Below are 26,925 nucleotides of genomic sequence, written 5' to 3' on the forward strand. Positions count from 1 at the left end.
GGCTAATACCAAGGTAAATTGTGATTCCATCAGAGCATAATGAAATCCAGTAGGCTTCAGGTCAAATCTTTCATGAAACTAGGGAACAATGGAAGTAATACAATCAGTGGAAAGTTATTGCATGTTTTGGATGAGGCCTGACACTGTGAGTTTTAAACTGATTTAGGCCTCAATACCGATTGTACATTAGAAGCAACCAGGAAGCTGACATTTTTTATTTTTTAGCTTTAATAAGGCCAGGACCTGCCTTATTAAAGACTAGGTGGTGGTACAGAGCATAGGGCATTGACCTGGGACTCTGAGGATCCAGGTTCGGAGAACTGAGTCGCTGGCTTGAGCGTGGAATCATAGACACGACCCCATGGTGGCTGGCTTGAGCCCAAGGTTGCTGGCTTGAGGAAGGGGTCACTGGCTCAGCTGGAGCCCCCTGGTCAAGGCACATATGAGAAAGCAATCAATGAACTACTAAAGTGCTGCAACTATGAGTTGATGCTTCTCATCTCTCTCCCTTCCTGTCTGTCTGTACTTTTCTCCCTCTCTCTATCTCTCACTAAAAAATAAAGTAAATAATAATAAAAAAATAAGTCCTGGACCTAAGTTCCACTGGCTTTGATTTGAATGAGGTAGAATGAAATACTGTTATTTTGTAAAGCTCTCCAGGTGGATTCTCTTGTGCAACTTGGGTTGAGATCACTAATCTAATGTGAGCTTCTCAAAAGCAGAGCCCATGATTTATTTATTACTGTATGCCAGTACTTTGCACATAGTAAGCTTTTTAGCATTTTTAATGAAAATAATAATCATCACTGATGGTGGCTGTAAGTTAGAGAACTGAAGGTGAAACTGTATTGCTTTCCTTACTCCACTTAATCTTTGCACACCATCTGGTCAAATGGATGATTATACCCTAATTTTAAAAGAAAGAAGCCCATTTCTTTTAGGTTGTACATGAAAAGATGCCATCATAAACAACCTGCCCCAATAATCTTTAACCTCCGTTCCCAAGGCAGAATATTCTCCAGATCAGGGCCTTTCTTTCTTAGGAAGAGTCTGGCTAGCAAAAGAAGCTGTGGTTATTACACCTTTGGGGCTGAGTTATTTATGGTGCATGAAAATCATCTGTGAGGCTTGTTAAAAGGTGGATTCCAGGATCTACCGAGATTTGATTCACCAAAGCTCAAATGAGAAACTGGGAGGCTGTGTATTTAATAGGTTGATATCAGTGCAGGTGGTCTGTTGATCACAACTTGAAAAATTAGTTATAAGCATCACAGTATTTTTATCTTGTGCCCCGGAGTTTGGTCTTCTCAAAGGCTTTGTGCCTTCTTCATATTGTCACAAATGGAGAACTGCTCTTTAGTGGGCAGTGGCTCATATTTTATTTTGGAGCTTATTTTAAATTTGCTTATTAAATCTTAAGCATAATTTTTAAAAGCAAGGACCTAATTTTACTGCTGTATCTTATTTTAGTGAAGCAAAGTTCAGTAATATTATGACCTTTATGAAAAAATGAAAGAAAGGAAAAAGAAGTATTCATTGACGGGATCAAGATTTAATTTTTGCTTATATGAAAAAAGTTTCCCAAGACTATATTCACTTATCTCATTATTTATGCTTAATTTCCCCCCTGTAATATCTTAGTAATGAGTAATGACCTTATTATACAACTGTTGGAAATAGTGGGACAGTAATCCTAGCATGTCAGTAGTTGGTTAATTTTACCCTACCTGCCAGATATAGTACTTGTGTAACTTTAATTCAAGAAAACAGATTAACATTGTATATTTGAAGTTATACTTTCTCTGTGTTTCTACATTTGAAACATATTTCATGGGTTTATATAAACACAGAATTATGCAGAAGTTTTTTTCTTCTAAGCTTAACTTTCTACAAGGTCATAGATAAAAACAATCTGGCATGCCACAGCCAAAGTGCGTCTTTTCTGTCAGCCACCAAACAAGGGCATGGATTTGTTCATTTGAGACAAGAGAACATGGACCTTTGCATGAATTTTTGGAATCTCATCTATTTATAAGGAAGTATTTCTGTATAAGAATTTCTCCTAAAGAACTTTTTAAAAATTATTATTGTTCTTAAAATGTAGGCTTTAAGACACTTTACTATAATTAGAAATGGCTAATATTCTTATTGGGAACTACATATTTCCCAGAGGAACATATCTCTGAATTCATTATATGATTAGTGAAAATATGGGATTCAATACATGCATTTGTCTTTTCATCCATCCTCTGGCAAATATTTACTGAGCACTTACTGCGATGCAGGTACTCTTCTATACTCTATAGATATAGCAGTGAACAAAACAGGGAAAAAACTGCCTTGAAGCTCACAGCATGGCAGAAAACTGTATTTTGAATAGTAAAAAATGGTTAGGTTAAAAAAGAGGTAGAAGAGGGGACAGGAATTGTTTGGGGGAGGCACTGGAATTTTAGTTTGGACTGGCAACGACACACTGCAAAGGTGACATTGCATAGTGCCTGACCGGAATGAAGTGAGCCCTGGAGCTAAGAGAATGTTCCAGCAGAGAGAATGGCAAGCACACAGGTCCTGAGGTAAATATATGCTGGGTATTTTTGAGACCAGAATAAATAGAGTATGGAGAATAGTGGGAGATGAGGTTAGGTTGATAAAAGTAGGTCTGGGCCCTGGCCGGTTGGCTCAGCGGTAGAGCGTCGGCCTGGCGTGCGGGGGACCAGGGTTCGATTCCTGGCCAGGGCACATAGGAGAAGCGCCCATTTGCTTCTCTACCCCCGCCCCCTCCTTCCTCTCTGTCTCTCTCTTCCCCTCCCGCAGCCAAGGCTCCATTGGAGCAAAGATGGTCCGGGCGCTGGGGATGGCTCCTTGGCCTCTGCCCCAGGCGCTAGAGTGGCTCTGGTCGCAGCAGAGCGACGCCCCGGAGGGGCAGAGCATCGCCCCCTGGTGGGCAGAGCGTCGCCCCTGGTGGGTGTGCCGGGTGGATCCCGGTCGGGCGCATGCGGGAGTCTGTCTGACTGTCTCTCCCCGTTTCTAGCTTCAGTAGAAAAAAAAAAAAAAGAAAAAGATAAAAGTAGGTCTGGGGGTGAAATTCATATCACACTCAGGACCTTGGTTTTTGCTTGGAGTGATACTGGAAACTATCAGATGGGTTTGGGAAGGGGAGAGGTGCAGTCTGACTTGGGGACTTCACTGGATTCATCGCTAACTCCTGTTTTGAAAATACACTGAAAGTGGACAAGGGTGGAAGTCAGGTGGGCAGTTAGGAAGATTCCACAGTAATCTACGTAACAGATGGTAGCTTGGATCAGAGTGGTATTTGTGGAGGTAGAAAGAAGTGGTTGGATTTGGACATATAATGATAGAGGTGACAGAATTTGCTAATAGAATTTCATTATATATATGTTATAAGCTAAATATTTAATTCAAAGTAAAGGAATGATTCTAACATAGGAAAGTTAGGAAGGTATATATAAATCAGAAGATTTGAATCTAACTTTTTTATAATATGAAAGGTACATTTAAAAAAAGTAATTAAAATATTTGATTAATGCATAAATAGAAATTCTTAGTATATATTCAAATTGTATTAGTAAGATAATAAAAAACTCAATTTAACTGTTTAGTAATTAATTTTATCTGTTGTAAAGTATTTAGTAAGAAGCTTAATATCTTACATTTTCTAACATTTATAGTTAAAATATATTCTGAAGTTTATTGCAAATAAAACAGTCTATTGGTTAATAGAAATTTGGAAAACAGTAAAATCTTTATTTAGAGCTGGATATACATATATATGTATATATATATGTATGTATATATATATATACACACACACACACACACATTTAAATGGAAGAAATATAGAAGTCATTTTTATTCATTTAATATTTAATCACATGAAGAGCTACATGTCTTTTTTCTGAGTTCTATCAGTAGAGGGCAGCAAAGTTTTAAGTAGTGTGTTTTCAGGTTCCTGGGAAGCTTTGATAAGGAAAATTTCTTTATCTATTTTTTTTTCTCTTAAGAAGTTTATTTTGGTTTGCCTTTTAATGTGGTGCTTTGGTAATATCATATACGAATTTTCTCAAAATCCCTGAAGGTTTTGTTCAGATATTTAGCCAACTGTTTCCTTAGGTGCTATAAGTGTTTTCTTAATGAGAACATGTATTTTTTTTTCTGTAATGATTTAGGGAGTACCAGGACCTGGGAAATATAACATTAAAAGTCAATTTCAGGAGAATGAAAGTATGACACCAAATGGAAATGATGCATCATGTGCTTTTTTTTCTCAATCCCAGGTAATGGTCTATAGTCATTTTCATAAGTAGAGTATAATAGGTATAATGTGAAGCCAGCAACAAATCCAATGATGCTCAGGGAGATTATAAAAAGGGAAGTGATATTTAAGCAAATTGGAAACCCACATGGCCTGGGAAAATCATATTACCAAAAGATGTGGGTAAAATGAAATGAAGTAAGATTATAATATTAGCAATAATATGCAAAGATGAATATTTGAACTGAAACCATCTATTAAACATTTTTCTATTATGCAAATTTGCATAAGTAAAAATTCAGTTTAGTGTAGAAGAGATTTTAGTGTGAGTTTTTAAATATACCTTGCCAATGAATGTGTGCAGTGTTAACATGTAACCTATGAGGACGTGCATTTCTTGCAGAGAAGGTTGGAGGCTCTTGTGGAGCCAGGCCATAGGTCATGTCAACAACTACCACTGGGGCCTTTATTAATGATGTCTATTTCACAGTTATCATTTCACACTCTGCAGGGTATATACTAAAGGGACTTGAAGGTATCTAAGATATATCTAAGCTGGAACATTACAATGCTAGCAAACATGTTTTAATGTAGCAGCTTCTAGATTAATGTAGTTGTAACATTTTACTAACTGTACTGCATATAGCTTTGATTATCTTACTTGACTTGGGAAGGTTTTTAACCTTCAGATGACTGCAGGAGACTACTTTGGTTTTATTGTACCTCAGAGGCACCACCTTGAAGACAAGTAGATAGATTGCAGGTATATTTTGGAGATATAATTAACATGACTTTTTAATGGGTTAGATATTGTGGTGAGGGACTTGAGGAAGAATCAAGAATAAATATGAGGCTTCTGCAGTGAGGAACTAGATGATACTTAAGGTAACTACACAAAATAAGTATATGGTAAGAGGATGTTATGCATATGTGTACGCTTGATATTTTTAAAATATAATTTTAAAGCTAAAACTCAATTTTTATAGTATTTCTGTTCATCCAATATATAGTTCTAATTTGACATTACTTGGCATTAATTATAATATTTTAAATATATTTTCAGAAATGGTGAAGATTATGATATCAATTTTGATTATAGGGATGATGAAGAAAAGAATACTGGTTCTGGGGTGAGAGCTATGAAGGAGTTAAAACTAACAGGGCTGCTTGCTAGGGGTAGTATCAGTGCTTAGTTGAACATGAACAGATGTATTCAAAAAAGTGATAATGCAATTGACAAGGTGAACATAAGACACAATTTTTGGTTTATAGGTATAAAGACAAATTATGTTTTTGGTCTACTTATTTTAGTTATTGATTTAAGGAGTTGTCTGATACTTTATCTAATGCAGTGGTAGTCAACCTGGTCCCTACCGCCCACTAGTGGGCATTCCAGCTTTCATGGTGGGCAATAGTGGAGCAACTAAAGTATAAATAAAAAGATAGAGTTAACTATAATAAGTTGTTTTATAAAGATTTATTCTGCCAAACATAGCAAAAATCCAACATAAAGTACTTGGTAAGTAATTATTATTATTATGCTTTAACTTGCTATAACTCTGCTTTATAAATTTTATGAAGTAAAGTTACTTCCCTACTTTATAAATCACTATTACTGTGGAACCGGTGGGCGGTTAGAAAATTTTACTACTAACAGAGATACAAAAGTGGACGATAGATATAAAAAGGTTGAATACCCCTGATCTAATGCATTGAATTTCCTTGTATCTTCAACTATTAATCTTCAAACATAAGATTTCCTTTACAACAATACCTTTCCTCTTGCTGTGTAGTAGAAACACCTAGGGAATTTTAATACCTTTTAATACCCGGTGCCTCTTCCCTCTTTCCTAGAGATTGATACAGTTAGTCCAGACTGGGGCCCAGGCATCAGTATACTTTCTTTTTAGAACTCCTCAAGTAATTCCATATGCTTCCATTTAAAAAATATTTTACTCAGCATCTAAGTAATAAGATAGTATTTAGAAGAAAAGTTTAGAGAGTCCTTTTTGTTACTTCCATTAAATATATATATTTTGGTAGTGTTAAGATTTATCTACTGTATAAAATGTAAGAGGGCATATGTAATATATTACCTTTTGTGTAAGAAAGAAGGGACAATAAGAAATGTACACATGCCCTGGCCGGTTGGCTCAGTGGTCGAGTGTCAGCCTGGTGTGCAGGAGTCCCGGGTTTGATTCCTGGCCAGGGCACACAGGAGAAGCACCCATCTGCTTCTCCACCCCTCCCCCTCTCTTTCCTCTCTGTCTCTCTCTTCCCCTCCTGCAGCCAAGGCTCCACTGGAGCAAAGATGGCCCGGGCGCTGAGGATGGCTCTATGGTCTCTGCCTCAGGCGCTAGAGTGGCTCTGGTTGCAACAGAGCAATGCCCCAGATGAGCAGAGCATTACCCCCTGGTGGGCATGCCGGGTGGATCCCAGTCAGGCGCATGCAGGAGTCTGTCTGACTGCCTCCCCGTTTCCAACTTCAGAAAAAAAAAAGAAAGAAATGTACACATAACTGCTTATCTTTATATCAACACATCAAAAATAAAAGTGAAGCTGGTTACCTACAAGGGATGGTGAGGAGGTAGAGTGGAGTCACTGGCATACTGGAGTCATGTTTACTGGCTTGCAAGAGCGAACGTTTATTTTTCCAGCTTGCATGTTGGTTGATGTTATGTTGATAGTGTGAAATTAGCCACCATGGTGATGTATTTATACCATGGAAATTAGCAAATGTTATAAATTTGGACATTTTCCCCCTCAGGGGCACAGCATCCACAGGTAGAAGGAAAGAGAGAGCATCACTTCTTTGAATACACTTTTTAAAGTATATATTTAATATATATTTATCTTTTGGAAGCATGTCAATGTTCCATGTATTTGAAAATAAAATCAATGGGAAGGTTTTTTTTAAAAAATAACTTAAAATCGAAAGCAAATGGAAACAAATGAACCACTGTATTTCAAATGTATACTCTTAACCACACAGAAGAGGAAAAAAAAGAAAGAATAATCCGGGTAACTATAGTATTTGACTGTATCAGTCTTGGCTAGGATAGAATGGACTTGTAATGAGCAATTGCAAAGAAATTCTGAATTCATTTTATTAGGTTGGTTATTGTAATGGTATAGGTGAAGCAAGCATGAAACTATTTTAGATATACTGTATTACAGGTTTAAGCTAAAGGTTGATATTGGGAATCAGGTTTTCACTGTGGCGGAAGGGACACACAAATATAGATTGGGGATGTGAGAAAGAGCCCCATGGGACAGATATGAATTGAAGGCTTTGATGTGAATTCATTATTTAAAAAATATATATGTATATATGCATATATATGTATGTGAGTGATGTGTCTCTCTGTGTCTATTTGTTTGTATAGACATAGATATATAGATATGTATTCTATCTCTGTCTGTTAACTGAGCCAAGAAGCAGGAAGTGTGTAGAATAAGTTAAAAATGAACATATAACATCTTGTTATGTCAGAAAGTAGGAAATGTATTTTAAAAAAATGAAGGCATAGCATAGGAACATATGAAACAACTTGAAGGGCGCCCCACTGGTAAAAAATAACAATAATTAATTATAAATCATTAAAACAAGTATTCATTAGTCCATTTGGATGAGTCCAAATAGATAGATAAGTGGGTAGATAAATAGAAAAATAAATAATTGAGGAGAAGGGAAGACTCTTGTTTTAAATAGAATGCTTAATGCTTATTGATAAATGCAGGTGGAATGTTAGGTAGCATGAAAATTAAAATCACCTGTGAGTCTAGAGGGTGTTGTATACTTCCAGATATGATATTTTGAGAAAGGCACAACATCACCTATTTAGTATTCTGTTCAGAAATGCATAACCTGAATATAATCACAAGGAAGCATCAGAGAAACCCCAACTAAAGAAGGTTCTATTTTTCTACCAGAATCACAAAGCACAAAGGAAAACTGTAGAAATATTCCTACTTTAAAGGAGACTAAAAACAGTATATGCCCTTAGACTAAATTAAGTACTGAAAGGGAAAATTGGCCTAGAGGCATTATTAGATCAACTGACAGATTTGGAATATGAATGCTAGATCAGATAAAAGTATATCACTGATACATTTACTGAAGTTGATAACTGTACTTCAGATAAGTAGAAAATATCCCTATTTTTATTAAATACATACCAAAGTATTTAAGGGTAAAGGACCATGGCATATATCACTTTTCATTAAATGGTTCTATATGTAAATGCATGTGTATCTGAGTATATATTTTTATATATATCTCTATATTTATATATCGCTCTATATATCTATATCTAGAGAAAGGGAGGGAGAAATGGACAAACAGAAAAAGAGAAACAGAGAGTGGGCAAACCAAAAAAAGCACATGTCATGGCATGCCATACCCTGTCATCTAGAATCTCATATTAAGATGATTTTCTTCAAAAAGTCTATCTGGCATAGTAAAGTACATAATGCATTGCTGTATTAGTATATAGATGATTCTATTAAAAGCTATATATTTTATGTTTTGATAGGTACCAAATCTTAATTCATCTACATTTTCTTCACTCCATTAAGCAGTAAATTACACTCTAGATTTTATATTACTGAGAAGGCAGTTTTTAACTCATGAAGTATCAAAATGTACTGCAGTTTCTCATTAGTATGTTTTCCCATTCTTCCCTAGAGATTTGCACCTGTGAGATCAACCGCCGCAGCTCCTGGCACATGTAATAAATCTCGAACTGCTTTCAAGTCCTTGAAGAAAACACCAACATTGAAAAATATTCCATTTGGTCAAAGTGCTGCTCGATTCACACAGGACTCCCAGACAGAGGCAATGCCAGGTGAGTGATTAACACACGTGTTACGACAGTTTAACGTGATGTAACTTAATATTCTTACCAAGATGAATGCACCAGAGTACAGTCTTTTTTGTTGCTGTTGTTCTATAGTTTATGTTGTCATTTTAAGTCTACAATGGTTTTTTAAAACATTAACTATATACTAAACACAGATACATAAAAACATAATTTTGGTAAGGTTTCAATTCAACATGTCACACATCTGATTTGTAATTTTGTTTTATTTTTCTTTATTCAGTGAATTTCCTAGTTTTCTCCTGGTGGATGAATATATGTATATTCATATATATATATATATATATTTAATACATCAACTGTCTGGTCACTGCCAGTAATATCACTTATGATACTCAGTTTTGTTAAAATTCAGTTTTGGGGACATCCAATCACATATTCTAGTATTCTGAGTGGGTATTCCAGTATACAGAGCTAAGAATAGAGCACCAAAATAACCTATCTAGTTGTGAACATACAGTTATCTGTGGCTGTGTAACAAACTTAGTGGCCTACAATAAAAAGATTTTTCTGTTATATCTTATTATATATGAGATTGCTGGAAGGCAGAGCTCAGACAGAACTGTCATTCAAACTGGGTACACAGCTCCAGCATTGCAACCCCAGGTAGTTGTTCGTTTAATATGGTAGTTCGGGGCACCACCATCCTTGCAGGAAGGATGCTGCAAGGCCTTTTATGACCTATCCTCAGAAACGCCAGGACAATGTTTCTGTCACATTCTATTAGTCAACCAAGTCACTCAGGGTGGCATGTATTGAACAGAAGGATATGAAATGCTCTCTCAATGACAGGGTTAGCAAAGTATCTGTGGCCATCTTTAACCTACTATAGACTACCCTCTGGCCACAAAATACTTATGATTTTCCTACATGCCTTCTCAAGGCCTCCAGAGTCTTATGGAATTATGGTATACTCTTGAAGTCCAGGATCTTGTTATGTGAGTCAGATACGGGTGCAAGTGAGAATTCTTGGGTATGGCACCTCCGATCAGCTTCTTGAGTGGGATTCCTCTCTATCCAAAGAGCTGTGAACTAAAGATGCAAGTTGTGAGCCCCACAAATTCAACACACAGTAGTGGGAGAGAGATGGGATAATCAATCATAGTAGCTATTCCTATTCAAAAAAGAGGGAAAATTGGCGGCCCAGAGCAGTCACAGGGTATAGCAATTCTAAAATCCAACCAGGCGCGTGTTGCCATTTTCTTGATTAGGTCCCAGTGGGGCTCTCTGGGAATGATATTCATGGTGCTTGGTTCTTCATTTACCGTTTGGGCTTTTGGTTTCATCTTTCGACTCATCCTTCCTTTCTATAGGTAATAGGCTGTTTGCATCTGGAGCTTTTTTAGCCTGCTTCCTGCACACAGAAGACTGGAGTCTATAAGCCCCTTTTTATTTTGCACTGTTTTCTGTTGTTCCTTTTATTCCAAGTTGGTACAATTTTTTTATAGAAAGTCTGTATTATATTAGTTTATAATCAAATATACTATATAAACCCATACTCACATGTGCTTAGTAGAAGAAACCCGTGTCTAGGTTTGGTCACCTTTGGTGATACTCTTAAATTCTTAGGAGCACTATTGGCTTACCCAAGAGAGTCTATGATATATATCTGCAAAATTCTTAGAGGCTCTTTTATTTAAGTGAGAGATTCCATGAAGTTTTGTATCTCTGAGGTCTTATAGCCAAACCCTGGGTTTGGTCTTTGCCCTCAGATGATGTCCTGCTCTGAGGGCTTCTGATATTTAGAGAGTCTGCTGATGAAAAACAGTTTTACTTTCAAACCCAGAAAATACTGATTTCTTTTTATTTCCTATAAAGTCTTCTGGAAAACTGAAAAGTTTTACTCATGTCTTTCTATTCATACCTTTGCACACACAGCTAAAAGCAATTAGTTGACACTTTAGATACTCAGCCTAGAAATCTCCTTAACTAGAATCTACTAATTTATTAGGTATTTTCTTCATTATCCCAAACATTAGTTCTGTTAACATTTCTGTCATTATATAATGGAAATTAGTTTCTCTAACCTTCAATAACATCTTTATTACTGTCCTTTACGCCATCGCCAACTGTTTCTTCAAGGCTCTTTCTCTAAATCTTGAAGTTATTTCAGCTTCTGACCCCATTGCCTGATCCAAAACCATTGCAGCAAATGTGGCTGTGGCAGTTTGTTATGGTAATACCATACTTCCAGTGCAGCATTACTTACTACTCATGCCATTCAGAGGATGAGTCTTATTCTTCTCCCCTTCAATCTTGGCTAGCCTGGTGGCTTTTTAAAAAATTTTTATTTTTTAAACAATCTTGGCTAGCCGGGGTCTTTCTTAAACACTAGCATGCAGTGAAAGTGATAGTTTAACATTCTCAGGCTAAATCATGTACTTTATGCATAAACCTAGGCCTGTTGAAATACTTGGTGTTGGGGGCCTCAGCGTCTTTCTAGAAGTCTAAGAGTGCCATTCTGGAGAAAGAGGCTATATGTAGGTGCTGGGCACTCTCCTGGCTGAGTCTGTCTTAGAGAGCTTATCATGAATCTGAAATCCAAATTATTTCTAAATATGATTCTTTTGACTGACCTAACTGCTTTAAGATAGGATCTTGTTTTCAATTTGATGGTCTAGTGTATGATGAATACAGTATTACAAATTACCCAAAGGCTAGTTTACTTGTAAAGGATAAAGTTGAAATTATGATGACTTCTAAAATCTAATTCTGAATCTTAAGAATTAGTGATAATGGCCTTCATGGAATTTTGTGGGGGTTTTTTTTTCCACGTAGATATTAGAGTACAGTAACAAATTGGACCCATCAATTAGAGCAAGTTAGAAGTTACCCCTAAACTGTCAAACTTTGAGGTTTCTGGGCTTTTCTACATCTACTGACTGGAAAATTAAATGAAAAACCTCTACTATGAGCACAATTTTGATCAAAATGGCTTTTCAAATAAGAAGCTTAATAAGGTAGTACCTGAAATGTATATACCTTGCGATCCTTATATTTAAGCTCACTTGTAATATATTATACTTTCATGCCAGAAGAAAGATCAGAAATACTTGTCTTTTAAGTATCTTAAATAGTGGCCTGAGTAGTATTCATTACACTTTCTGTTTACCTTCTTCTTAAGCATTATCAGTGGAAGAATTTAGAAAATGGCAGGAATTGAACATACTAGCTTTTAGATTTTCTGACAATTGGGGTAACAGAAATTTTGGTAGACACTTTTGGGGAATATATTTTAGAACTGGAATATTTGAAAAATGGAGAATAGTTTATGGGCAGCTTCCCTGAGAAATACCTTATAAATATCAAGAGTAGAGAGGATTTGGCCATACAGAATGATTTGATCACATTTGATCCAGAAGGAACCTAAAGCATTATCTAGCCAGTATCTAGCATTATGCTACTCAAAGTGCCCATTTGCCAACTATTTCCTGCCTGCAGTGAGAAAGGAGATGCCCTGGAATGTAAGCCAACAACCTTCCCATGGAGAAAGACCAGTTACAAAGTGCTTAGTAAAATATTCAATTTACATTTAGTTGTAAGTTTCTTTTTTTTAGGTTGCTCTTGGACAGTCAGCAGTCCACAATACCACATTTTGAGTAGCACTGATCTAGTCAATTCCTATTACCTTTAGAGAAGAACTTGAAACCCAGAAAATCAAGAGATCAAGTGACGTTTCATACCTATTTAGTTGCAGAGCTTATTTTTTAGAACTCATTCATGTGAGTATAACCAAAACGAGTATTCTTTCAAGAATATCATATTGCATTTTATGCATATTGCTGCTCACTGAAACATTTTTTAAAAAAATACTGAATTATAAAACATATACAAATGAGTTTTTATGATCTGTGATTGAGAATCCACATATGTGAAAGGCCGACTTAAGTTACACACAGATTTTTGATTGCGTGAGAGTCAGTGCCCTTAATCCTGCATGGGGTCAACTTTATTTGTTTCAGATTTTTGAATGTCTTGATAAAAACTTTTTCAGTAGCATAAAAAGTTGTTTATATTATTTGAATGAAAAAAAAAAGAAATGTTATTCTCTCAGATTGTTCCCATAGAAAATATTCTTGCTTATAAATATGCGCTAAAAGCTGAAAGGTAAAAAACTTAAAATAACTGCTTTGATAGAAAAATTGGATGATAGGTGATATATTTTCAAACTGATTTTTAATGTTGCTACATTAACTTTTCAATACCTTTTGGTTTTAAGAATCTTCCCTCCCTCCCTCCCTTTCTCCCTCCCTTTCTCCCTCCCTCTCTCCCTCCCTCCCTCCCTCCCTCCCTCCCTCCCTCCCTCCCTCCCTCCCTCCCTCCCTCCCTCCCTCCCTCCCTCCCTCCCTCCCTTCCTTCCTTCCTTCCTTCCTTCCTTCCTTCCTTCCTTCCTTCCTTCCTTCCTTCCTTCCTTCTTCTCTCCCTTCTTCCCCTTCTTTCTCCCTTTCTCTCCCCTTCCACCCTCCTTCCCTCCTTCTTTTACTCCCTCCTATCCTTCCTTCTTTGGTTGAGGTATAATTTACACACAAAAATAATTCATTTTAAGTATACTGTTTGATGAGTTTTGGTAAATGTATATAGTCAGGTAACCACCAGGGCAATCAAGTTTTGAAAACATTTCCATCACCCTTAAAGTTTCTCATGCCCCTTTGCAGTTAATTTCCATTCCCACTCCTGGCCCCAATACTGTGGACTTTTTTTTTTTTTATCATTATGACTATGTATTTTCTGAAATTTCACATAAATGGAATCACCCATTATTCAGGATTTTTTATGTCTTCTTTCGCTTAGTAGACGTTTTGGAGGTCCATTTATGTTATTGCGTTTATTTTTCCTTTTTATTTCTGAGTAGTTTTCCATTGTCTGGGTATAGCACATTTTGATGATCTGTTCAGCTGATGGACAATTTAGTACTTCTCATTTCTCTTGGGTAAGTACCTGGAGTAGAATTTCTAGGCCATATGGTAAGTATACATTTAACTTCATAAGAATTTGACAAATTGTTTTTCAAAGTGGCATATCATTTTGCATTCTGCTAGCAATATATGAAAGCTCTTTCTAAAAAATAATTTGCAGTTACTTCATTTAAAAATTTAAAAACATGTTTACTCTTATACATTATCTTCTTAATTTTAGGTCCTGGGTTTTATAATTTCTTAAACAATACTATCATTGACAAGTTTAGCAAAACATGCTTAAAACAACAAAGGAAAAGTGCATTGGGGTCTTCTGTTCCTCAGACCTTCTTCTCATATCAGAAAGAAGCTTTTACTACTCCTGGGCCTGTTGATTATAAGGTAACATGTGAATACCAAAATAATATTTCTTATATATAATACCAATAACTTAGGGTTTAAAAATTACATATGGTATAAACACCTTATTATAAACCATAAGGTTATTATTGAAATTATTTATATGCTAAATTATAAGCATAATAATCAGTTTGGTTCACAGCTTTGTTTGTAATTTTTTTAATTTTAATTTATTGTGTTTACATAGATACAAGTGTCCCACCGAGTACATCCCCCCTCCCCCATTTTCTCCTCAACCTCCTCCTTGCCCCCCTGCCCCAAACCCTCCCCCATTCCCTCCAGCATTTGCTTTTCTGCTCTCTATAATGCTGTGTTATATGTATATAATTTTACCAATCTCTTTCCCTTCTGTCATTCTATCATCCTATCATTCCCTTTCCCTCTGTCCACTTACCCTCTGGTCCCTTTGATCCCGCCTTTGTCTCTATTCCGCTCCTCAGTTTCACATTGTTCATTGGATTCCTCAAATGAGTGAGGTCATATGGTATTTTTCTTTGTCGGCCTGGCTTATTTCACATAGCAAAATAGTTTCCAGGTCCATCCATGTTGTCACAAAAGGTAAGGTTTCCTTCTTTTTCATGGCCGCAAAGTATTCCATTGTGTGTATGTACCACAGCTTTTTAATCTACTCGTCCACTAAGGGACACGTGGGTTATTTCTAGATCTTCGCTATTGTGAACAATGCTGCCATAAACATGGGGGTGCATTTCTTCTTTTGAATCAGAGATGTGGTATTCTTAGGATATATTCCTAAAAATGGGATGGCTGGGTCAAAAGGCAATTCCATTTTTAAGTTTTTGAAAAATCTCTATACTGTTTTCCACAGTGGCTGCACCAGTCTTCATTCCCACCAGCAGTGCAGGAGGGTTCCCTTTTCTCCACATCCTTGCCAGCACTTATTAGGTGTTGTTTTGTTAATGAGCGCCATTCTGACTGGTGTGAAGTGATATCTCATTGTGGTTTTAATTTCCATTTCTCTAATGATTAGTGATGTGGAACATTTTTTCATCTGCCCATTTGCCATCTGTCTGTCCTCTTTGGGGAAGTGTTTATTCATTTCTTTTGCCCATTTTTTGATTGGATTGTTTATCTTCCTGGTGTTGAGTTTTACAAGTTCTTTATAAATTTTGGTTATTAATCCCTTATCAGAGGTATTGGCGAATATGTTCTCCCATTGTGTAGTTTGTCTTTTTATTTTGTTCATATTGTCTTTAGCTGTGCAAAAGCTTTTTAGTTTGATATAGTCCCATTTGTTTATCTTGTCCTTTATTTCACTTGCCCATGGAGATAAATCAGCAAATATATTGCTGCGAGAGATGTTAGAGAGCTTACTGCCTATGGTTTCATGACTTACATTTAAGGCTTTTATTCATTTTGAGTTTATTTTTGTGAATGGTGTAGGTTGGTGGTCTAGTTTCATTTTTTTGCATATACCTGTCCAATTTTCCCAACACCATTTATTAAAGAGACTGTCTATTCCACTGTATGCTCTTACCTCTTTTGTCAAATATCAATTGTCCATAAAGGTGTGGGTTTTTCTGGGTTCTTTGTTCTGTTCCATTGATCTATATGCCTGTTCTTATGCCAGTATCAAGCTATTTTGAGTACAATGGCCTTGTAGTATAACTTAATATCAGGAAGTGTGATACCACCCACTTTATTCTTCTTTTTCAAGATTGCTGTGGCTATTAGTGTTCTTTCTTGGTTCCATATAAATTTTTGGAATATTTGTTCTCTATCTTTGAAATTTGTCAATAATGTTTTAATAGAAATTGCATTGACTTTAGAAATTGCTTTGAGTAATATAGTCATTTTAATGATGTTTATTTTTTCTATCCATGAACACAGTATATGCTTCCACTTGTTTGTATCTTCCTTGGTTTCTTTCATCAATATTTTATAATTTTCCAAGTACAAGTCTTTAACCTCCTTGGTTAAATTTACTCCTAGGTAGTTTATTTAATTTTTTGTTGCAATAGTGAAGGGGATTGTTTTCTTAATTTCTCTTTCAGATAGTTTATTGTTGGTGTATAAAAATGCCTCTGATTTTTGAATATTAATTTTATCTACTGCCACCTTGCTGAATTCATTTATCAGGTCCAGTAGTTTTTTGACTGAGACCTTAGGATTTTCTATGTACAGTATCATATGATCAGCAAATAATGATAATTTTACTTCTTTTCCAGTTTGGATGCCTTTTATTTCTTCTTGTCTGATTGCTGTGGCTAGGACTTCCAGGACTATGTTGAATAAGAGTGGTGAAAAGGGGGCACCCCTGCCTTGTTCCTGATCTTAAGGGGATTGCTTTTAATTTCTGCCCATTGAGTATGATGTTGGCTGTGGGTTTGTCATAGATGGCCTTTATCATGTTGAGGTATGTTCCTTGTATTCCCATTTTGCCGAGAGTTTTGATCATAAATGGGTGCTCAATTTAAAAATTATCTGGCCGTTTTCTTGACATGTAAGAGGTTCTCATAATCATTAAGTAAATGTGTTTTTAATAAATGATTTCTTCCTTTTGAGGGATTTTAGGATTGTATTGTATTTTTCAAGCGAGTCATTGTCTTACACTGCTTAGTATCCACTTTGAAGTGTGCCATAAATAATTTAAAACTAATATAAAACTTTTAAGCTTAAGAATATTTAGAATGGATTCATAGTTATGTCTATCATAACATTATATTTAGATACTGTGGAAAAACAATGTTAATCTCTTCAGGTACCCATAGGAATGCATATGTATATGTTATAGTTTAGTTTGTAGTGAAAAGATGGTGGAGATCCGGTTTAAAAGAAGATGAGTTCCTTAACTATATAATTATTCCTAACTTCTTTACATTTTTCTCATTTAACTGTGTCTCTGACTGGATATGGAAACTCTTCTTTGGTATTATTCTTTTGTTGCTGTTGTTTTCTCACGAAGCACTAACAACTAAAGGTATTAGATGAGATTCTGCTTATCCAAGAAGCAAATAGTTTAGTCACATAGAATACTTTGATTTTGAGTCACTTATGCAAATGGAAATACCCTTCAAACATGTGGGTATATGAAATATATCTAATGAAAAATCCAAATTATTGATCTCAGATCCAAACGGATGTCAAACTTATAAAATAATGGAATTAATTTTTTTTTTGTATTTTTCTTAAGTTGGAAACAGGGAGGCAGTCAGACAGACTCCCGCATGCGCCCGACCGGGATCCACCTGGCATGCCCACCAGGGGTCGATGCTCTGCCCATCCGGGGTGTCGCTCTGTTGGGACCAGAGCCATTCTAGCACCTGAGGCAGAAGCCATGGAGCCATCCTCAGCGCCCGGGCCAACTTTGCTCCAATGGAGCCTTGGTTGCGGGAGGGGAAGAGAGAGACAGAGAGGAAGGGGAGGGGGAGGGGTGGAGAAGCAGGTGGGCGCTTCTCCTGTGTACCCTGGCTGGGAATCGAACCTGGGACTCCTGCACGCCAGGCCGACGCTCTGCTACTGAGCCTACTGGCCAAGGGCAATAATGGAATTAATTTATAATTTTCATTCAAATAAGAATTATAGAAAATTTACCTCTAACATATTTAAAATTTATGTATATGTATATGCTGCAACCTTAAGGCATATAGTTTTCAACATTTTACATAAAAGTTTTACATAAAAATCTAAAAAAACTCAGACTTCCTTTTTTATAGGAAATACAGAGCATATGTGCACAGCTCCCATCTTTTTACAAGTTTGGGAGAATTAAAGTTACAACATAGCCTTAGTTGAGTATAAAAAGACAAAACAATTGAAAATATGGTCAACGGAGGCTAAACACAAGTCAAGCCTCCGTTTATTAGGCATTCCAGCAGCACAATGCTGACATAGTAGTTGGGAGTATTTGATGTAAAAAACAGTAAGTTGTCTTGAGCTGAATGAAGACATAAATCTTCAATTAGAAGAACTCAACACAATACCAAGGAGGATGAATTTTAAAAGACATAGTTTTTCACATTATTTTGCATTTCCAGAAGACTAGAAATAAAGAAAACATCCTGGAAGCTTCCAGAGAAAATAACTGGGTCACTTATAAAGGGAGGAGGAATAGGCTGATTTCAACACTTTCTCTGCAGCATTCACATTTCAAAGCTATGAAATAATATTTTCTCAAATTTCTGAGAGAAGATAATTTTGGATGTTGAATTTTGCCTCTATCCAGAATTTTAATTAGCTGAGTCAAGAAAATAATTTTCTGACATGAAAGAGCTCGGAAAGTTTAGTACCTCTATCCACATATGTGCAGGTTTTCTAGCAAAATGGAAAAAGGGAAACAATAAAAAGGTGACATAAACCTAGAGAATAGAAACTGAGAATTTTCTAGGTGAAATAGAGAAAAGCAAAAACAAAAATAAGGCGATTCTTGCTCATGCTTGGGACATCTTCAAAAGTTGGGGCTTTGGTAATAGAAAGTCACTTCTCTATGTGAATGGCCACATTTGTCAGTTTAATAGGAAATAATAATGATATGGTAGCCTTGTTTTAATATTATCGATTAATTTTAAATCAGTCTATACAAGTTGCAGAGAACTTAATTATAAAATAAAAATATAAATATTAGAAGTCTTAATATCAATAATAAAAGAATAAAATCAAGAGGTGAAAGTTTGTAAGGCAGCAAAATGTTTCAAATTTCTTATTGCAGAGTGAACAGATGTTGAAAAATTAAGAGATTATAGTGTAAGATTTTATATGAAATTTGTAATGGTAAATACAACTCCCAACCTAAATACCTCAATTACTGTTAAAGGAAATTACAGTTGACCCCTGCACAACAACAATTTGACTGTGGACTCACTTGTACCCATATTTTTAAAAGTAAATACTTGTACTTTTTTTTTTTTTAGGTGAGAGGTGGGGAGATAGGCACTCCCACATGCACCCCGAGTTGGATCTACCTGGAAACCCTGTCTGAGACTAATGCTTGAGTGACAAGCTATTTTTAGCACCTGAGGCTGATGCTCCCCAAGGAGCTATCTTCAGCCCCTCTGCCTACCTGGAACCAATCGAGTCACTGTCTGTGGGAGGGGAAGAGGGAGACAAGTGAGAGAGGGAGGGGGAGAGAAGCAGATGGTCACTTCTCCTGTGTGTCCTGATTGGAAATTGAACCCAGGACGTCCATACACCTGCCAATGTTCTATCCACTGGCCAGGGTCTGTACTGTTTTTGATTCCCAATTGGGAGTGCATTGATATAGAGATCTGACTGTGTGCACTGAGTTACACCATTCTTTATGGGGAATCTGAACATTGGCGGGTTTGCATATCTGCAGAGGTCCTGAAACCATTCCTCCCACCTGTACTCACTGAAGGGCAACTAGGTTTTTGAGGAATCAAAACTTATATGAAGATTTTCAACTGTGCAGAGGGGTCGTCACCCTTATCTGCCAAATTGTTCACAGGACCACTACATTTCTGGTAATGGAATCAGGGAGTGATCAAGGACAATTTTGCTGTTTATTTTAGACTTCAATATAATTTGATTTTAATTTATAAGGTAAAGATATTATAAAATAAAAATATTACTCCTGATTAATTTTAGATCAAATGTAAACAAGTCAAAATTATGAATGCTTCTAAGAATTAGAAGGAAAAAGGAGTATACAAGCTGAAAACTAGATTAAGGTAGAACCGAGCAGAGAATTGAAGCTAACTTTCACCCTGAGGGCATGTGGCAAACTAAGTGACCTTAAGCTTTTCTATAGCCTCAGGGGCCTCCATGGGATGAAACAAAGCATAAGACTCTTTTAAAAATAATAATAATAATAATAATAATAATTTTAAGTGAGAGGAGGGGAGATAGTGGAGCAGACTTCCGCATGCACCCTGACTGGGATCCACTTGGCAACCCTGTCTGGGGCCATGCTCCAATCAATAGAGGTTTTTTTTAGCACCTGAGGCTGATATACTCAGACCAACCCAGCTATCCTCAGTGCCCAGCAACATGCTGGAACCAACTACCAACTGAGCCACTGGTTGTGGGAGGAGAAGAGGGAGAGAAAGGGGGAGAGGGTGGGGCAGAAAAGCAGATGGTGCTTTTTTTGTGTGCCCTGACCAAGAATTGAACTGGGGACATCCATATGCCAGACCGACACTCTATCCACTGAGCCACTGGCCAGGGCTCTGACTTTCTCATAATGTATTATCTCAAAGAAGATTCATTAATACAGTTAAAAATTTAAACGACAACATATGTAGGTTAGAGTGAAATGGTAGCCTTGGCAGGATAGATTGGTTGGTTACCATTGTCCCAAAGTACAGAGGTTGCTGGTTCAATTCCTGGTTAGGGCATATACAGTAACAAATCTATGTTCTTATCTCTCTCCCTTCCTCTCTAGCTAAAATCAATCAATATATAGAAACAAATACATACTAGTGTCTCAGAAGCTCAAAAGAAAGATCCCTTGGCCCTGTGACACAGACCCTTAGGGGCCTGAAGATAGTAAAAATATATTACAATGGATTCCATCTGAACTATTCCATAAGAATCAAAGTTACTCTGACTAGAAACTATATTCTGTTACTCTCAATCTTTCCTTATAATTTTGCACCAAATATTTATAGAAAGTGCTTAGATTTTTTGCATAGTTTTTGAGTTTGTTTTGTTGATTAGCTAGTTTGCTTGTTGGTATTTTATCATTCACGTAACCGTTGGTGGAGGAGAGCACATTCAAATGAATTTTCTAACTGCAGACCCATCAGTGCAAGTAAAGGACTTTAGGCAAAAGATTTCTGACACACTGGAGAGGGAATTGGTCACAGTGCACGTTGATACTTCCTGTACTTCTGTTATAATTTAAATTTTCTATAAAGTTTTCATTTCATTGTCTAGCTTCCTCAGTTCAAAAGCAAGTACTGCTGGATGCCATCCTCATCTAACAGAGAAGAGGAGTGAAGGCCGAGGCTGAGCAAAATTCACTGTGATAAGCCAGATCTAGGAGCCTGCTTATTGACTGGGTGAGATTTTGCCCGTCAGTACTTACACATGGTGAGAAGATGGCAATTTACATTAGTCATTTTTGATTGCCCTACACAAATCTCAGGAGTAAATAAAAACTTCCAAAAGAAATGATTTTTTCTTTCCTGTTTGGATGATAAAAAATGTTGTACTTTTAGTGTTTTGAGAATGCAGTCTGTTTCAACTTTGAAGGTATCATATTTGATTTTGGGTGGTGGGCACACAAAACAATATACAGATCATGTATTATCAAAATGTACACTTGAAACCTATATAATCTTATTAACCAATGTCACCCCATTAAACTTAATAAGAAAGAAAGTTTATTATAAAAAATAAACCATTAACTGAAAGTAAAATAAAATGAACAGCACCACAATGACTCATTCTGCATAATCTCTGATAGTTAAATTATGCTACATTTGTGGCATCCATTCCAGTCTGATTCTTGCATTTTATATCAACCAGTCATTGTTTTGTTGCTTATGTGGGAATTAAAAGAGAGAAAATAATGGTGAAAGTGATATGGAGAGGATTAGTCATTTGTCTTTGATGCCAACATGACTACATACGCAACCCTACATGTGGTATAATGATGGAATTAATACCATTAAAACCTCTTTAGAATAAACTTATGACTAATGAAACATGACATTTAGAAATTGACTTCAAATGTTTAATTATCTTACTCAGATGCACATATTCATAAGGAGTGAACCTTCTTTCAGTATATTTAAATGTTTAAGAATTCATATCTTTTTAATATCTCCATTGATGCAGGTTGCAATGCTGGATTCATTTACAGAATCTGATCTCAATGATATAGTTAACACACATATTTTAAGCAATTCAGAATATTAAACTTTTGAGTATCTCATCATCATTATTATACAAAACTATATACAAATGGTTCTCCTGTTAGCATTTTTTTAAGGATAAACAATAATTTCACTGTATAATTACAAATGCCTTTAGGGGAAAAGACATGTTTCCATCATATAAAAAAGCAGTGCCTTGTCGTTTAGCTCCAGTTCCTCACATCAGGCACCACTTGTCCCAGAGACAATGACTACTCAGAGACCACACGCAATGCACCATGGGACTTAGGGGAGACCGCCTCACAATCCCCTATACAGGTTTCACGAGACGGCCATGACCCCCAGTCCGTATAAGTATTTATTGATACACACAAATCGAAGCAGAGATGAGAATGAGGAAGTCAGGAAGGGAAACTTCTTTAGAGCAGACAAAAGGGTAAGAGAAGTAGCTCACTTTTGAGATATTTACCCCACCTATTGATTAACTGGAATTGCTAATTCTATCCCTATTGTGCTGCATTCAGCACAGTACTGAGTTCAGTACTTTCATCAGAGGAGCCACTGTGGCTTTTGTCTCAGGGCACTGTACTGTGTCTCTGTTCTATGTTCCTATTCAGGGCTTCTACAGTTACTAAATAATATTACATTAGTATCATCATTGCAAAGCACACAGGGAACAAATATGGAAAACTCTAACAAGTTGATACAAGTTAAATGACATTGGTAGAAAAATAGAGAAAAAAAGAGTAGAAAGAAAGAAGGCCAGAGATATGAGAAGTATAAAGAAATGGGATAATTGGAAGAGGTCTCATGTTGTAAAGTTGGAGAGGGTACAGAGTAACACAGGAGAAAACTAAAGCAGAAGCATGCTAGAAAAATTGAAACTAGGTTCACTTGCTGCTATGGTAAGGAATGGCTGTTTCTCCAAAGACGAAGCAGATTCATAGGGTGAAATTTCTTTTTACACCAGCCTGGTACATACCCATTAGCACCTCTTGTTGGCTGAGCCCAACAACAAGTCATCTGACAAAGCACAAGTATAGATTGAAGATTCCCAGGTTTGGAGTTGGGACATAGCATAATATCTGGTACATATCACCCCTTTGACTACTTAGCATCCATATGCATCTTACTACAGTTGAACTTCCACATAATATTCTAAACAATTTTGTAATTCTGCCTGATATAATACAACTGTCCCTTATATAACAAGTTTTTTTTTTTTTCATTCTGCAAAATGAAGAGACACAAGTTTCCAAACACATCTGAAGATGAAGAAGTGATCATCTTCATCTCTGGGAAAATTTAGTCATAGTTCATTTAAATATTTTGTTATCTAAGTACTGTTATAAATTATTGATTTAATTTCTATTGTTACCTAAATACTAAATTATACACTGTTAGTGTCTTACAAAATTCTTTTTTAAAAAGGAGGAAGAGGAAAATGAAAATAGTTCACACACACACGCATGCACACACATGCACACACATAAATTTATCTGAGTAGCGGCCATTATCTTTATTTCTTAATTAGTCTAAGGCTGTAGATGCTATTTCTGACCTCTTTCTTCTCTTACTTTCTCCATGTTTTGTTTTTCCTCAACTAGGATGTCAGCTGTCAGGATTCTTTATCTGATAAAAGACCAAACCTTAATTTTTGAAGGGTATAAATCCTTATTGATCCTTCTGTTTTTGGTTGATGTAATTTTTCAACAATTCTTAATACACAAGTATTAAGAGGAATCCCAGCAAAAGCCCTGGCAAAGTCCTTCATATTCTCACTGTGTAGAAGCAAATCAGATTCCACTTGTTAATTGTGACAAATAGCTCCTCAGTACACTCTACTTTGTTTCAGTGGGACCAGTAGCCCAAAATGCTAGATGACAATTTTTCAATTTTGTAGAATCAGAGTTGTGTCTCTAAGTGGAAGCATTCCTCTCTTGAAAATCAAGACTGAAAAACAATTAAGAGGCCTTGGCCAGTTTGCTCAGTCAGTCAGAGTGTCATCCCAAAACAGCAAGGTTGAGGATTCAATCCCTGGTCAGGGCATTCATGGGAAGCAACAACGCATGCCTGAGTGGAACAACAAATGAATGCTTCCTTTCCCTTCCCCTCTCTCTTCCTTCCTCTCTCTGTCCCCATAAAAATCAATCAATCAATCAATAACAAATTAAGTCCTGGCCAAATAGCTCAGTTGGTTGGAGCATCCTCCCAAAGCACAAAAGCACAGAGGTTTCCAGTTCGATCCCTGGTCAGGGCACATACACAAGAACAGCTCGATGAGTGCTAGTAGGTGAAATAGAAGAGGTATTTGACATATCTTGCATATATTGCATCATGTGTATTTAAACCCTGTCCTCTCAAGGTCTTGTCTTTCAGCTGGCATCATAATTGAGTTTTCAGCCAGCTCCTGTATTGTTCCTTCAGATCAGCTGCTGCTCAGTAATGTGGGTATGCTACACCTAGTGAATTTTGGGAGCACAAGCCTGTTGCCACATGTCTTTTGCTGTGAAAGGCACTCCATAACAGTAAATAAGCCAACAAGGAGGGCAGTGATGGCAAAAGAGTTATTGACGGGGAAGAAAATGAGGTCCTTTCTTGTAATGACTTTGTTTTTTTAGGTTTTGGAGTCAAGGTTAAGCTTGGTCCTTTTTTTTTTTTTTTTTTTTTTTTTTTTAAAAAGAAAGATTCAGAGAGAGGGATAGATAGGGACAGACAGACAGGAACGGAGAGAGATGAGAGGCATCAATCATCAGTTTTTCGTTGCGACACCTTAGTTGTTCATTGATTGCTTTCTCGTATGTGCCTTGACCATGGGCCTTCAGCAGACTGAGTAAACCCTTGCTCGAGCCAGCGACCTTGGGTCCAAGCTGGTGAGCTTTGCTCAAACCAGAGGAGCCAGCGCTCAAGCTGGCGACCTCGGGGTCTCGAACCTGGGTCCTCCGCATCCCAGTCTGATGCTCTATCCAGTGCGCCACCGCCTGGTCAGGCTATGCTTGGTTCTTAAATAGAGTAAATGTTGTTTATTTCTTCTTATTCTTGCAAAGACTTTATTTTTGCAAGATAGAGTTATTCTTTCTTAAAAATTTATAAGAATTTACTATTAAAACCTTCTGGATTTGGTATTTTATTTATGGGATGGTTTTAAAGAAAGCATTTAATTTCCTTATCTATTAACCATGTGTTTCTGATACTTTGGATCTGGGGCCTTGTTGACTCTAGAGCAGGGGTCCCCAAACTTTTTACACAGGGGGCCAGTTCACTGTCCCTTAGACCATTGGAGGGCCGCCACATACAGTGCTCCTCTCACTGACCACCAATGAAAGAGGTGCCCCTTCCAGAAGTGCGGCGGGGCCGGATAAACAGCTTCAAGGGGCCGCATGCGGCCCACGGTCCGGTCCGTAGTTTGGGGACACCTGCTCTAGAGAGACTTTCCAGGGTTAGCCAGTTATTAGAGATAGCAAATGATTATACTGCAAATGTACCGTTTCTATGCAAACTAATCAATGCAGAGCTCACACTATCGATCACCTCCTCTATGTAGTTCTCACAGTCAGGGCCAGTATTCTCCTACTCTCATCAGCCAGAGCCAGGTACCCGACGACTGGAGACAGGTCCCTGTGACACAGAGCCTCCTGAAATGATTTAAATCAGCCTGTCCTAAATCTATGTACCCTGCCTCACTTGTTCCTTCCTGTGGAAACACCTTTATTTTCCCCTCACTCTGTCTCCTGAGCAACACGATGCTTCCCTGTGTGGCCCCCTGTGGTGTGACATGCTCCCTTCCTTTGGGGTCTGTGAGTCTGACAAGCTCTCCTGTCAGTGCTGATCATCCTCACTGGTTGCCTTTCCCATGCCTAAATAATAACAAAACCTACTTTTAAACACCTTAATAGATATTGGATTATTTGTATTTTATATTTTTTATTTTGTCTACTTTTATTAATTCAACTTTAGTGAAATATATCCACTTCTTCTAAACTGTAAAAATATTTGCTTTAAGTTAATCATGATATTTCCTTTTTTTTTTTTCTGTGAGATTTATAGTGATGCCCCTTCCCACCTCCTTGGTCTTGTTGATTTGTGTCCTCCCCCCTTTCATCCCTTTTTCCTTTTCTTTTTTCCTTTCTCCATTTTTTTTTCTGTAGTCTTACTGAGGGTTTATGAATATTTATAATTTCTTTTTTTAGAGAAAAACTTTTGACTGGCTGATTTTCTCTATTATATGTTTATTTTTTATTTCATTATCTTTATAATATTTTCCTTATATTATAAAGGTAATATATATAGAATAATGGTAAACTTACACACACATACACATATATACATGTATATATATATAATGCTTTTCTTAGGTTTGCTTTGCTTTTTCTTTTTCTAGTTTCTTAAAATGGAAGTTAAAACAATGATTTTTCTCCTTTAAAAAAAATTATTTTTTACAGTAAGAGGTGGGGATCAAGAAGTATCAACTCCTCATTGCCTCAGTTTAGTTGTTTATTGCTTGCTTGGTGCATGTACCTTGACTGGGCAAACCCAGGGTTTCAAACTGGTGACCTCTTCATTCTAGGTTGATACTTATCCACTGTGCCACCTCAGGCCAGACCACTTTTATTTTTCTTTTTGATGAGATATATGTGCTTTCAAAGCAATAAATTTCTTTA

General features: G+C 36.7%; 1 protein-coding gene across 1 annotated transcript in view; it reads left to right on the plus strand.

The window, feature by feature from the left end:
* Positions 1-22,618, plus strand: part of STPG2 (sperm tail PG-rich repeat containing 2) — a 154,503-nt gene extending 131,885 nt beyond the window's left edge. The window contains exons 6-8 of the mRNA XM_066233073.1: positions 8,961-9,120; positions 14,290-14,450; positions 22,472-22,618. Of these exons, the coding sequence (XP_066089170.1) occupies positions 8,961-9,120; positions 14,290-14,450; positions 22,472-22,618 (468 nt within the window). The remainder of the gene's footprint in view (positions 1-8,960; positions 9,121-14,289; positions 14,451-22,471) is intronic.
* Positions 22,619-26,925: the final 4,307 nt, after the last annotated feature.

This window comes from Saccopteryx bilineata, chromosome 5, assembly GCF_036850765.1.
Source record: "Saccopteryx bilineata isolate mSacBil1 chromosome 5, mSacBil1_pri_phased_curated, whole genome shotgun sequence".
Taxonomy (NCBI): Eukaryota; Metazoa; Chordata; class Mammalia; order Chiroptera; family Emballonuridae; genus Saccopteryx; species Saccopteryx bilineata.